The sequence below is a fragment of the Macrotis lagotis genome, chromosome 4 (genome assembly GCF_037893015.1).
Source record: "Macrotis lagotis isolate mMagLag1 chromosome 4, bilby.v1.9.chrom.fasta, whole genome shotgun sequence".
Lineage (NCBI taxonomy): Eukaryota > Metazoa > Chordata > Mammalia > Peramelemorphia > Peramelidae > Macrotis > Macrotis lagotis.
Genome location: NC_133661.1, coordinates 152,607,779 through 152,621,899, shown reverse-complemented (window position 1 = coordinate 152,621,899; position 14,121 = coordinate 152,607,779). Strand labels below are relative to the sequence as shown.

Here is a 14,121-nt window from a genome sequence, read left to right as displayed (position 1 = left end):
TCCAATACACAAAGGTAGGTAGGTGGTCCTGAATAACAATTTGAAGATGGGGGGGGGGAGAAAGAGGGAAAGAGGAAGAGGAGAGGGAGAGGTCCTAGATAATCTGCAGCCACAGCAAGGGGGAAAAAAGGTGGGGAGGGGAAACTCTCAGCACTCTTTAATCGGGCAAGGCCCCCAGATTACCTCAGTAACAGCTTTGACTCTTCCTCCTGGTTGTCTTTGTCCTTCAATGGCTGATTCTCTAGTTTTCTTCCCTTTAGCCCTTTGAGACTTTTTTCAGTAAAATGATGAGGTTGTACTTTGGCCCTTAAGCTTCATCTTTCCAATTTTTGTATCAACTCCTTGAGGAAAGGAAGAGGAGACTTCGGTCAGATTCTAAAGTGTCAACTATCAATTCTCAGAAACTGTTGTAGTTGAATAGAGGGCTACAACTTCTGTCTTTACTAAAAGAATAGTTTGAGATTGCTGGGGGTGAGATGGAAAGATGGCTGTAGGAGGGAGGGAGAAATAAAGACAAAGGGAAGAAGGGGTAGACCTAGGCATAGCATCCTGCTTTACTTGTTTGAAACAGCACAGTGTGTTCTTAAGGGTGCAGATAGCCCATCTCTGTGGTCCCCAAAAGACTACCACAGGATATGTTTCCCTACCTATCAAAAGGAGGGGAATATAGAACTGGTTAGTTGTCCAAATAGGTAAGGCCTTGATGGACAGAAATGATTTTTTCTTCATCCTAAAGATAAGGAATATGATGATTGTGTCAGAAGACTTATATAAACATGTAACTTTGGCTGATGGATAGGACTTGGGATCAGGAAGTCCCAATATTTATTAACTATGACTGGGTAATACCTCATAGGATTGTTGTAAGAATCAACTGGAAAATCTTGTAAAGCTCTTTGAAATCTTAAAGCTCTGGAGAAAGATAATTTTAATGATGATAGTGAGACAGTTCTCTAACTGGATGATCTGGTCTTAGTACTTTGGTAAAAAAAGCAGCATAGTCTCAAGTTATATGTAAAAACCCACATTCTGTGAAGTCTCAGAACTTCTTAAAGCAGTCCAAGGGGGTTTATAGGATAATAGCTATGTGATAAAGGACCCCATGTAGTAGATTTTGCTCATCAGTCAGGAAAAATCATCAGTCAGGGGAGTATCAGATATTGCTTAAAATATAACATGTGAGTCTACAGTCGACTACATTGAATATTCAGTAATAACTGACTCAACTGATTAGCAGTCATCTTGATTACTATATGTTTATTTTTTTAAGAGATTTTTTTCATTTTTTAATGCAATGGGGTTAAGTGACTTGTCCAGGGTCACACAGCTAGGTGTGGCTTATTTTTTTAGTTAGTTTTTTACAAGGCAGTGGGATTAAGTGATTTCCAAGGTCACACAGCTAGGTAATTATTATGTGTTGAGATCAGATTTGAACTTGGGTCCTCCTGACTCCAGGACTGGTGCTCTAAGCACTGCACCACCTAACTGCCCCAGTTACTATATATTTAAAACAATTGAAAAGCTGTTCATATTCTAGGGATTAAAAAAAATTATAATAAAATGGGGGAGTTTGAAGAGATGTGAAAGAAGAAATGTAATGACTAACTAGAAGTAAGCATCCCTACCCTAGTCAAATTTCCTATGCAGAAGGCATGAGTAAGGCAATAATTATTTCCACTTCGGGTTTACTTCTAGAGATTCTGATATTACACAGTCTTGTTACAAGGACTTGTTGGCAAAGGGTGGGAGAAGTATATAAGGAAGCGTAAAAACAGGGGTTAACAGATAAAAAATACAAGCATTGAAAGACAGATATTCCTTATATTCTAGAATATTCGCAATAGCACTTTGTGGTAGCAGAAAATGGAAATGGAGTGAGTACTTACTTATTGAGGAATGACTGAATAAATTGTGACATGCATGTGATGAAATTGTGCTAAAAGAAATGATTATGAATTCAGAAACATGGCATCATCATTTATATGGTATATACAAGAAAGGAAAGGAAAATAGAACAATAACCCACTGACTTCTTGCTTAGTCATTTTTGGTCATGTCCTGCTCTCCATGTCTCTATTTGGGGTTTTTCTCTGCAAAGATACTAGAGTGGTTTGCCATTTCCTTCTCTCATTTTGCAGGAGAGGAAACTGAGGCAAATAGGATTAAGTGACTTGTCCAGTGTCACCTAGATACTATTTATCTGAGGCCAGATTTGAACATGGGAAGATGAGTTTTTTCCTTGTTTTGTTTTTTTAAGTTTTTGCAAGGCAATGGGGTTAAGTGGCTTGCCCAAGGTCACACAGCTAGGTAATGATTAAGTGTCTGAGGTCGGATTTGAACTCAGGTACTCCTGACTCCAGGGCCGGTGCTCTGTCCATTGCGCCACCTAGCCGCCCCCAAGATGAGTTTTCTTGATTCCACTGGTACTCTATCCATTGCTACTTAGCTGTCTAGTAATTAAGAGAAAACTGGCAACTTTGGAGAAAGCAGTTTCGGATTGTAGACTATAAATTCAGAATGTTGCAAACACTATCATGTGTCATTGCTGTATTTTTTAAAAGTTAATATTTCAGGGGCGGCTAAGTGGCGCAGTAGATAGAGCACCAGCCCTGGAGCCTGAAGAACCTGGGTTCAAATCCGGCCTCAGACACTTAAAAGCCTAGCTGTGTGATCCTGGACATGTAACCCCATTGCCTTAAATGAATAAAAAAAATTTTTAAATTAGAAAACCAAAGTTAATGTTTCATCGATGTCTTATTTTTGTCCATTATTTCCTGCTAAATCACCAGCACCCATTTAGGATTTTTTCATAATTAAGAAAAAACAAACTTTTGTCAGTTGGTTTTGTTTAATCATCAGGTGTTTTGTAAATACGTCCTACATGCTAAGGACTGTCAACATAATGACAAAAAATGAAATGGACCTTGCTCTTTGTGAGGTCACCATTTTTTTTTTTTTTTTTTGGCTACAAGGGAGAATTCTGTGTGTTGGGTATATTATAAAATGAATGGCATTTAAAAAAATCCCAAAACCATCAAAATTCTTAAAAATAAGGTGAAATTTCCTGATCAGGAAAAAAAATTTGTGAGCCTAGAAATTTGTATTTTTTTTAATTTACATTCTTTTTTTTTTCTTTTAAAGATTTTATTTATTTTGAGTTTTACAATTTTCCCCCTAATCTTGCTCCCCCCCACCCCTGACAGAAGGCAATTTGCCAGTCTTTACATTGTTTCCATGGTATACACTGATCCAAATTGAATGTGATGAAAGAGAAAAATCATATCTATAAGGAAGAAAAATAAAGTATAAGAGATAGCAAGATTACATAATAAGATACCAGGTTTTTTTTTCCCCCTAAATTAAAGGGAATAGACCTTGGTTTTTGTTCAAACTCTACAATTCTTTCACTAGATACAGATGGTATTCTCCATCACTGATAGCCCTAAATTGTCCCTGATTGTTGCACTGATGAGAATGAGCGAGTCCATCAAGGTTGAACACCACCCCCATGTTGCTGTTAGGGTGTATAGTGTTTTTCTGGTTCTGCTCATCTCCCTCAGCATCAGTTCATGCAAAATCCCTCCAGGCTTCCCTGAATTCCCATCCTTCCTGGTTTCTAATAGAACAATAGTGTTCCATGATGTACATATACCATAGTTTGTTAAACCATTCCCCAATTGAAGGACATTTACTGGATTTCCAATTCTTTGCTACCACAAACAGGACTGCTATGAATATTTTTGTACGAGTGATATTTTTACCCTTAGAAATTTATATTCTTAAATCTTGCTCTGCCACTAGCTTGTTAGAGGAATCATTTAACCCTTAAATTCAGTTTCCTCATCTGTAAAAATGTAAATATCCATTTGTTGCCTTACAGAATAAAATGAAATCCTAGATATGAAAAATTAAATTGATGTGAAATCAAAACTCAGGTTCCTCCATGGATAAAGATACAAAATGAACCTACTAACATTGAATTCTAGTTTTCTTCCATTTCTTCTGCTAAAGGTGGGAATTTCTTTCCTCTCTGATTCTCCCTACTTCATGGCAACAGTCAAGAAGAGGGTCTAAAATCCTGGCATGTAACCCTGCCCTGTCCATTCCCTAATGTTTATTGATGATTCTGCCTGTAGGTCCGGACACTGTTTGTCAGTGGTCTTCCTGTAGACATCAAACCAAGAGAACTCTATCTTCTCTTCAGGCCATTTAAGGTAAGTCCGTTCATTTGAACCAGGCCTTTTTTGTTCTCAGTCCTAAAAGGGAGAAAATGCTTTAGTAGATTATACCAGTGGGAGAAATAGAAGGAGATAACATCATAATTGAAATTTAAGAGTGAGAGATATACACACAGAGTTAAAATGAAGGGTTGGAGTATAAATGAAAAGTAGTCAAAATGATTATTATAAATACCTAAATTAACTGTTAAGGATATATGAAGAAGACTTATCTGTATTCAGAGAAAGAAGTGATAAATAGAAGTATGTGTAGATGAATTTTGCATATATATATATATATATATATCTATTTGTATCTAGAAGTAGCTATTGGAAGGAAGGAAAAGGGAAAAAAGAAATTTACATTATAACTTTTTGAATATTTAAAAGGAATAGTAAGTTGTACTTACTAGACTTGCAGTTTCATGTACAATCACCTTTTTAATTATGTTACAGAAATGTTTTTTGTGTTTATTTTTAATTTATGAAATAAAACAAAGGAACAAAAGAAACAGGGGTGGGGTGGGGGTAGAGGTGGAGAGTTGATCTTTATTCCTGCCTTGCCACTAACTTTTTATGTTGGTTTGGCTAATTTGCTCCACTTTTCTGAGCCGGTTTCCTCTAGCAGCTAAAAGGGTATGGTAGAATGTTTGAATAGTTGAGGTTATTCTAGCTGTTCTGAAGAAAATAAAATCACTATATTCTGAGGGAGTTCAAGAAGCCTGTCCAAAGAGGCAGGCCTTTAAACATTAGTAGGATTAGGTAAGTAGAAGTAATCACGATATCAGTATAATTTTGGAAGATTGGGAGGAGAGCATGAGGAAAACTTGTGACCTCTTGTTAATGATTGTGCAGGGAGAGATGAAGAACTCCAGTCTCAGTCATTGTTTTTCTCCACAGGGGTATGAAGGGTCACTGATCAAACTCACATCTAAACAGGTATCTCTATGTTCTAGCTCCACTTTCATCTTCCTTCCAACAACCTTTAACTGTTCAGAGCTTGGAGCCGGTCTCCTTTGCTGGCAATATTTGAGCGTTGAATTTAAAAGGCTGTCCTACAGCTGCCCCTTACCATATACTTTAAAAGGTAGACTTCTCAGTTCTCAAACACCAATCCCCGGCTCCTAGTGCCTGAAGAGAGGGCTGGACCTTTTGCAAAAGGCCTTGGGGAGGGGGGAAGGTCTTTCTCCTGTCTGTGAACCACTTGCTTCTTCATTCTTGCCAGAGTTTCTTCTGTCAGAGACAGATGTTTAATAAACTCACTCATGATAACCGTTTCATACATTGTCTCTCCCAAGAAGATCTTCAGGAAGAGGGTGATTCCTAACTCAAATGGAGGAATTTCAGACCTCTGCATGGAAGAGATTCTTAGGTATCCCTAAAGTCTTTAGAGGACCACCTCCTACTATGATAAGGCTCTGAGGAGTGAATCTAAGGGATGGGAATTAAAGGAATAGTAGGAGAGAGAATTAGACTTCCCTTTTTTTTTACCTTTGCAAGAGTGTTACCATTGCTCCCTTTTGAATGAGGGGATTCTAGAGAGCTGGGACTATAGAGGGTATCAGCATGGTTGTGAAACTCAAGAAGTTTTTTTCCTAGCCTGTAGGTTTTGTGACTTTTGACAGCCGTGCTGGGGCAGAAGCAGCCAAAAATGCATTAAATGTGAGTACCTATTGATGTATTGCCAGAGTAAAAATCCTCACCTGCCCCACTTTCCAGCCCTTAGAATGAATACACATGCACAAACATTGAGATGCATCTTCAAGAACTAGCTTCAAGCATCTGCCTTGGGTGCCTCCATTATCTTCATCTGCCCAAGATTCCATGGATGCCAAATGATTACCTATGAAACCTGGTTGGGGGGCAAGAGAAGAAAGGGATGGGAAGAAACCTGGGTTGGGGGGGGAAGAAAAAGGGAATGGGAAGAATATTAGGATCCCAGAGGAAAAATAACTTGTGCACTTTCATGTGGTAACTCTTGGGCCAGAAAGCTGGGTATCCCATGACAACATATTCTCTTATTCATCCTATAGGGTATTCGTTTTGACCCTGAGAATCCACAAACCTTAAGGTTAGAATTTGCCAAGGCCAACACTAAAATGGCAAAGAGTAAACTAATGGCAACACCAAATCCCACCAGCATTCACCCTGCCCTGGGCGCACACTTCATCGCACGGGACCCCTGTAAGTGTGGCCTAAGGCCACTCACTTTCTTGTCTTGATGGGCACCTACTGCAACCAACCTAGAGCAAGCCAGAGGAGCTGTTCCAGATCCAGGTTTTTGGGAAAGGACAGATTTGATCTTAGGGCTCTCAGTCTACTATAGTTATAGCCAAACTATGATAAAGAAATTTTTTTTCTTAATACTATAAAATACTAATTAAAATTTTTTTTTCCAATTACATGAAAAGATAGTTTTCAACATTCATTTCTCTTTCTCCCTCCCTTTCCTTCTTCCACAGCAAGTAATCTGATATAGGAAGGACAAAAGAGGAAAACCACAAGAAAGAAAAAAATTTTTACAAAGTAAAAATAGCCGGCTACCATCTGCATTCAAATTCCATAGTTCTTTGAATGTGGATGGATTTTCCATTATAGGTCTTTTAGAATTGTCATTGACCATTGCTGAGAAGAGCTAAGTCTATCATAGTTGATCATGTGATGAAAAATTTTTGTGCCTAGAGCAAGTAGTACACGTAGTCTTTGGGGGGAAAGATCCCTAGGCTTATGCAGGGGCTGAAATGGTCCCCCATAAAGCATTGGGAGAAGTGTTCTAACTTGCTCTTTTAACTATTTATTCTTACTAAGAATAGATATTTTAAGAAGTTCTTTATATTTGGGGCAAAATCTTGATTAGATGTATCTAGTTATGGCTCTGTCTCCAGCTTCCCATTGCTAAATTTCCAAATAAATAGTTGGTTTTTCTTTCTTCCCCTCCCCCTCTCTTTCTTTGACTTGACTTGTATGAAGTTCTAGATTAGATTCTGGGCATCTTGGTGGATAAATCCCTGGGCTTGGAATTAGAAAGACTCATCTTACTGAGTTCAAATCTGACCTCAGACACTAACTGGGAGTTTGCCTCAGTTTCTTCATCTTTCTGTGCTGGAGAAGGAAATGGAAACCCACTCCAGCATGTTTGCCAAGAAAATCCCAAATGAGGCCATGAAAAGTCTGATACAATTGAACAAGAACATTAGATTTTGGACCCTCAGCCCACCTGTCCACAAGGTGGGGAAAGTATAAGTCTTTGGGCCTCAAGTCTTGCCCTTTCCATTAAATCTCCCTTGACTATTCTTAGATGGGATATACCTAGGACTCTAAAGCTTATCAGTAAACTTCTGCCAAATCTACTTTACTATTGTTATCCCTTCCTTCTTTGCTAAAAAAGTACTGGTCATACTAGACATGCCCTCTATTGCCTTCTGGGGGAAACTAAGAATTCAGTATTAAACCTGCAAGTAGGTGAGTTTGGTTCTCTAAAGGACCACATTAAAGGATAAGGGAGGAAGCCCTGTTGTAATAAGAGGAGACAATAAAATATGGGGGTGGGATGGGGGAATGGGTCTGTGTCTTTCTTGTCTAGATGACCTGACAGGAGCTGCTCTGATCCCCGCTTCCCCGGAGGCCTGGACCCCTTACCCATTGTACACTACAGAGCTGACCCCTGCCATCCCACATGCTGCATTCACCTACCCAGCTGCTGCTGCTGCTGCTGCTGCCCTTCATGCTCAGGTAAGGCCCTAAGCCGGGGGAACTATTAATAGGATGGGGGAGAGCCACATAATGGGGAAAAGAGTGGGCTAATGGCTGTAGATTAGCAAAATCATTATAATCTCTTGAGTGCCACCTTCTGTGAAGGCCTGTAGGCAGGATTTCCCTGGTTTGGTTATAGAGACAAAGCCTTCACTAGAGTCTAATTGGAAAAGATACACAGATTAGAGCAAGTCATGCTTAATTCTTTCTTTAGAGATCAACTGCTAAGTCTGTCATGGATAAGACTATGCTGTGCCATGAATAGTCCTTTAAAAATTTTTTTAACCATATTCTGTGTTATACTAGATGCTATTTTTTTTTACATCTCCAGTTTGCAATAGCTTAGCATATGGTCTTAGAATTAAAAGTACATAGAAGATAAGGGAGTGAGATGTAGATTTTGGGGACAGAGAAATCTGCATATATTTCTAGGAATTGAAGCTTGTAATTGCTAAAGAGGTCATCAGTGGTTTTTTTTCCCCTGACTCTTCCCACTGGATTTAAGGAAGTTTAGAATGAAGAAAGTTGCCATAGTAGAAAGAAAATGGTTAGAGGACCTGGGTTCTAGTCCCAGCTTCTCTGAAAAGCTGTGTGACCTTGAATGATTTCATTTCTGAGTAGCAGTTACTTCTTTTATTAAATGTAGGCATTAAACTTGGTTCTAAAGTCCCTAACGTTCTGACTCTGCTTAGCAAATGGTTATTAAGTGTCTACTTTACACTATACCTAGTAGGCACCAAGAATCTGGAAAACAGTATGCTGTTTGCTGTCTTGGCGGTGACTCTGGAAGGAACCAAGAAAGGGCCTCTTATCCAACATGACACTCAAACTGAAGGATTTTAAGAGACAGAAATGAGGATAGAGAACATCTTAGACATGGGGAAATAACCAGTCACCTGGTTATTTGTCTGCAGAAGCACAGATGAGGGCTGTTGAAATGTCATTTATAAGGAGCAGCCAGTACTCTGGTTTGGCTATGGGAGAGTATGTAAGGAAAAATGGGACATGACCCTAGAAAGGTAGGGGAGAGCCACATTGTCGAGGGCTTTAAGTAATAAATTGAACATTTTATTTTGTCCTGAAGGCCATAAAAGATATTTGAGTATGGAAGCAGCATGGATAGCTGGGTAACACAGTAGATAGATCTCTGTACCTCATCTTCCTGAGTTCAAATCTGACCTCAAACACTTACTAGCTGTATGACCTGAGCAAGTCACTTAATCCTATTTGCTTCAGTTTTCTCATCTGTCAAATGAGCTAGAGAAGGAAATGGCAAAAGACTCCCATATCTTTGCCAGGAAAGCTCCAAACGAAGAGTCAGATGTGACTGAACAACCAATAACAACAAACTGGTCATAATTGTGTTTTATAAGTGATCAGTTTTATTTTTTAAAGGATTTCCCTCCCTAACTTCTTGTAGTTTATTATTCAGTATAGAAATTATGATACAGATTTTATCAGTTTTTAAAAAATTTATTTTAGGCAGTGGGTTTAAATGACTTAGCCAGTGTCATATAGCTAGGCAATTATTAAGTGTCTGAGGCTGGATTTGAACTCAGGTCCTCTTGACTCCAGGGCCAGCGCTCTATCCACTGTTCCACCTAACTGCCCCAAATGATGAGGTTTTTAAAACTATGGAGAGAATGTTTTGGAAAGGGAGAGGCGATAGACTGGAGACAGACCAATTTAGCAAATTATCTCATCATGGATGTATGAGTTCTTCCCTAACCATCTCCTCTTACCCCCAAAACAAGATGGCATAGACTAGAAATGGTGGAAAGATTGTGTTTGCTCAGCTGAACTGATAGACTCCTTCAAGGCTAGTCATACAATCAACAAGAGACAAATCTATAAAGTAGGGCTGTTCATACAATCTTACCTTTGTTTATATTAGGATCTATATAGAATTTAGAGAAAGGAACTTCTATATTATCTAGTCTAGTGGAGTCAAACTCAGATAGCAGCAGGGATCACTTAACCATATATAATGATCCCTGTGGTTGCATACTGACTTAGAAGATGTTAGCATTATGTAGTTGTGTTTTTTCTTTTTATTCTTTTTTTTTTTTTTTAGGTATTTTTGACAAGGCAATGGGGTTAAGTGGCTTGCCCGAGGCCACACAGCTAGGTAATTATTAAGGGTATGAGGCCAGATTTGAACTCAAGTCCTCCTGACTCCAGGGATGGTGCTCTATCCATTGTGCCACCTAGCCACCCCATTGTGTTGTATTTCTGTTCATTAATATAATTGGGGCTGCACTCAGCAGTTTTGGGTTACCTGTTTGACAGATAAGGAAACTGAGTCAAGTTATATTACATATGATAAGAAAAGAGATTCAAACTCAGGACCTTTGACACCAAATTCAGTGCTTCTCCCTCTGCCCCCCATTGCACCCAATACATGTTCTCCATGGCCTGCTTTGGCAGCTGGTCTGGTCTGTTCTGGTGTTCCCATCCATCCATTCTTGGCTGGTAACTCTGGACCCTGAGATCTTGCAAGTTTGCTCTTCCACCTGTGTGCCTCTGTTCCTGGACTTGGCTATTACCTCTATCCTCAGTTACAGCCTAGGTAGCAAATAGCTTACCAATAAAACCTGTGTAGTTAAACATTATTCTTCTCCCTAAAGGTTGACTTGGGGGATGTACAACCACAGAGCTCCACTTCATGAACTCTTCCCATGTCCCCTTCCACCCAAGATGCCTGCCTCTTGAGTCCCTTCTGTAGGGTGTCCACCTCATAGGGAGATGGACTATAACCCGGCTAAAGTTAAGTGTTGTCCAGATTATTTTAAAACCTGGACCTTAAGCCTCAAAGAGCCACTGCCATTCTGAGGGGGCCCTTGTAGAAAAACAGTGGAGAAGTATGGGCATCGATTAGGTATGACAGTATCATCTATGATGACAGGAGCTGGAGTTAAGAGGTCAACAAATCCAGATCCTAGAACTAATTAGCCTCATGACCATAGGCAAATCATTAAATGCTTCTGAACTGGATTTCTTTAGCTGTTTAATTGATTCTTAGGTGTTAGATGTATAGTATTTCTTTTTTAAGAGCTATTTAAAAGATCCAGGTAGGAGGAGGAGTTTCCCTTTCATGAAGGGAGACAGCCAAACTGAATTTGGAGTTGGGTGGGTCCTAAGTTGAAATCCCAGGTCTTTGATTTGCTACCTTTGTAATCAATCTCAGTTCCCTTTTCTGTAAAGTGAGATGGTTGGATTAGAGTACCTCTAAGACCCTACTCCAGCTCTAGATTGTACGAGCTTACATCCACCTTAATATCGCAGGGTACCTCCTTATTCCCAGGGGTCCCTTCTCAGACTGGAGAGAAAAGCTGTTCTTTCTGCCTCTTCTCTCCTAATACCTGGGGGTTCATCATCCCACTTGGGCCATCAGGCTTGGGTGTCTTGGTGAAAGAGAGTTTCTGGGCCTAGAAAATATATCCCTGGGGAAATAACCAAGGGCTTCAAGTGTTTTTCAAGTGCTTGGTGTCCAAGGAGATGACCTTTCAGGAGAGCCTAGCAGCTGCAAAGGAAGCATCATGGCTCACCCCACTCGATTTCACAGAGGATTAGGTGATCTGCTGGTGTCTCTGCAGTCTTCTGGTAGAGGTGTAGAAATCATTTTCCTAGGCTCCCCTTCATGTGAATGGATACGCCCATACTCACACATTCTCACTTTCTGCTCCTTCCTCAGTTTAAGTATTCTTTTTCACTCTTAACCATATCTGTCCAGTGAAATTTTTTTTGTCAGTGCTGAAAAATGGAATTATTATCTTTTCTAACTGTTACTAAGTCAGGGGGCAGCTAGGTGGAGCAGTGGATAGAGCACCAGCCCTGGAGTCAGAAGTACCCAAGTTCAAATCCGGCCTCAGACACTTAATAATTACCTAGCTGTGTAGCCTTGTGGGCAAGCCACTTAACCCAATTGCCTTGCTAAAAAAAAGCAAACTAAAAAATAAAGTTCTGTGAACTGTTACTAAGTCAGGAATACTGGTTCTGGAGTTTTTAACATGTTCTACTTCACTCAGGTTTTTGTTGTTGATTTCCCTTGAATTTTCTAGGTATGTGAATTATTTGTAAATCATATTTTATTCTTTTTTCTGGCATTTAATCCATTTATTTTTCATGTCCTTTTGCAGCTTATTTCTACTATTGTGTCAGAGAAGTAGGGACAGTAGTCATCTTTGTTTTGGTCCTGTTAAACAGGATCACCTCCTAGAATGGTTCCCTGCAAATAATGTTTAGCCTTGTCTTTCTAGATTGAAAAGACCAAATTTGTTATGCTTTGTGTGGTAACTCCCAGTCACCCAGGAATCCAATCCTCCCCCCTTCTTTTTCCATTTCTTCTTCAGGTCAACGTAGACAATCTAGAGCTTTCTACTTTATTCTGCCTTTCTCTTAAAAATAAAATAGTTTTTGATGCTTTTTAAAAACTTATTTCCCAATGTAAAGACTAACAGAATACTTTCTGTGAGGGGTTGGGGGAGGGAAGTGAGATTAGGGGGTAAAATTGTAAAATTCAAAATAAATTAATTAAATTAAGAAAAAAACTTATCATTTCCCAAAGAGCCCTCTCTTCTTGCCCTTTCAACAAAAAAAAGCACATCTAAGCATAATGAAACCAATAACAACATGCCACCATAGGGGCAGCTAGGTGGTGCAGTGGATTAAAGCACCAGCCCTGGAGTCAGAAATACCTGAGTTCAAATCCAGTCTGAGACACTTAATAATTACCTAGCTGTGTGGCCTTGGGCAAGCCACTTAATCCCATTTGCCTTGCAAAAAACCTAAAAAACAAAACAAAACAAAACATGCCATCATATACTTCATTCCATATCTGTTGTCCATCACCTGTCTTCATCAAGAGTAGGAAATATACATTTATATTTTTTTTGTTTTACATCTCCCTTTGCATCCCCTTCAGAGAGTCATCCTTTATTTTTTTTTATTTTTTTAGTTTTTAAACTTAAATACAAAATAAGAAAAACATTGTCAGTTGCACAACAAAACAAGAGAGGATTCTTAATATAAAGCAATAAATTTCCATTTCAAGAAAACCTAAATATGTCCTATACATTATCTTCAAAATTATCAATCTTTGCTTCCTTGTATGTTTTCTTCTCTTCAGTGTTAATGTTTATCCCCCCCCACACACACACATAGTTAAGCATGGATATATATGTACACAAACATGTTTATATACATACAGGCACACATGTATGCACATATATATTCATAGATATCTATATACTTGGTTTATTTGTATCTCTCATTTCCTGAAAGCAGCAACCCTTCAGCACTGCTCTGTTATTTCTACTTGCTACCTTGCCCCTCTATTCCTTAACCCTACTGCCCTTCTAAGAATTACAATATCCTTCTATACATTCCTATTGATCTACACACCTTTCTCTACCCCCTCTTAGCCTATTCTCTCACCCTTTTACTTGGTACCCTTCTATCCCCTATTTCTTTCTGAATTTCAAAGACTCTTACACACACACACACACACACAATCTTTTCCTACACCATTTTTACTTTTTTAGAATTCTATCCTACTTGGGTCTACTCTACTCTTTCTTTTGAATTACCCAATCACTGATGATATCCTAGGTATATGTTTTACATTTCGACTTAAAAATAGTAAACAATTCATCCTTATTGAGTCCCTGCCTGTCAATTTATTGTGTGTGTGTATGTGTGTGTGTGTGTGTGTGTATTTTTTTGCAAGGCAATGGGGTTAAGTGGCTTGCCCAAGGCCACACAGCTAGGTAATTATTAAGTGTCTGAGGCCAGATTTGAACCCAGGTACTCCTGACTCCAGGGCCGGTGCTTTATCCACTGCACCACCTAGCCGCCCCTGTGTATCTTTTTTTTAATCCGGATTCCACTTAACTTTGTTGAGTAGGATATTTTTTCTCTTTGATATGTAGTGTTCCAAGACCTGAGAATCAAAGATAACTGGACCTGTGATCTTATTGGAATAGACAATTCCTAGATGAGGCATCTCATTTAGAGAGCTGTCTTCAACACTGAGAGATTAAGTCACTGATTTGTACCTCCTGTGTGTATCAGAGGCACAACTTGAACTTGTGTCTTCCAAGATCAGAGACCTACTTTCTAGCTACAATACCCTCCAAAAGAAAAAAGTTTA

At 39.1% G+C, this 14,121-nt stretch overlaps 1 protein-coding gene across 3 annotated transcripts in view; it reads left to right on the top strand.

The window, feature by feature from the left end:
* RBPMS2 (RNA binding protein, mRNA processing factor 2) overlaps window positions 1-14,121 on the top strand; it is a 57,033-nt gene that overhangs the window by 34,151 nt on the left and 8,761 nt on the right. For all 3 annotated transcript variants that reach the window (XM_074234393.1, XM_074234392.1, XM_074234391.1), the window contains exons 2-6: window positions 4,137-4,214; window positions 5,118-5,156; window positions 5,817-5,879; window positions 6,251-6,401; window positions 7,801-7,949. In XM_074234393.1, the coding sequence (XP_074090494.1) occupies window positions 4,137-4,214; window positions 5,118-5,156; window positions 5,817-5,879; window positions 6,251-6,401; window positions 7,801-7,949 (480 nt within the window). The remainder of the gene's footprint in view (window positions 1-4,136; window positions 4,215-5,117; window positions 5,157-5,816; window positions 5,880-6,250; window positions 6,402-7,800; window positions 7,950-14,121) is intronic.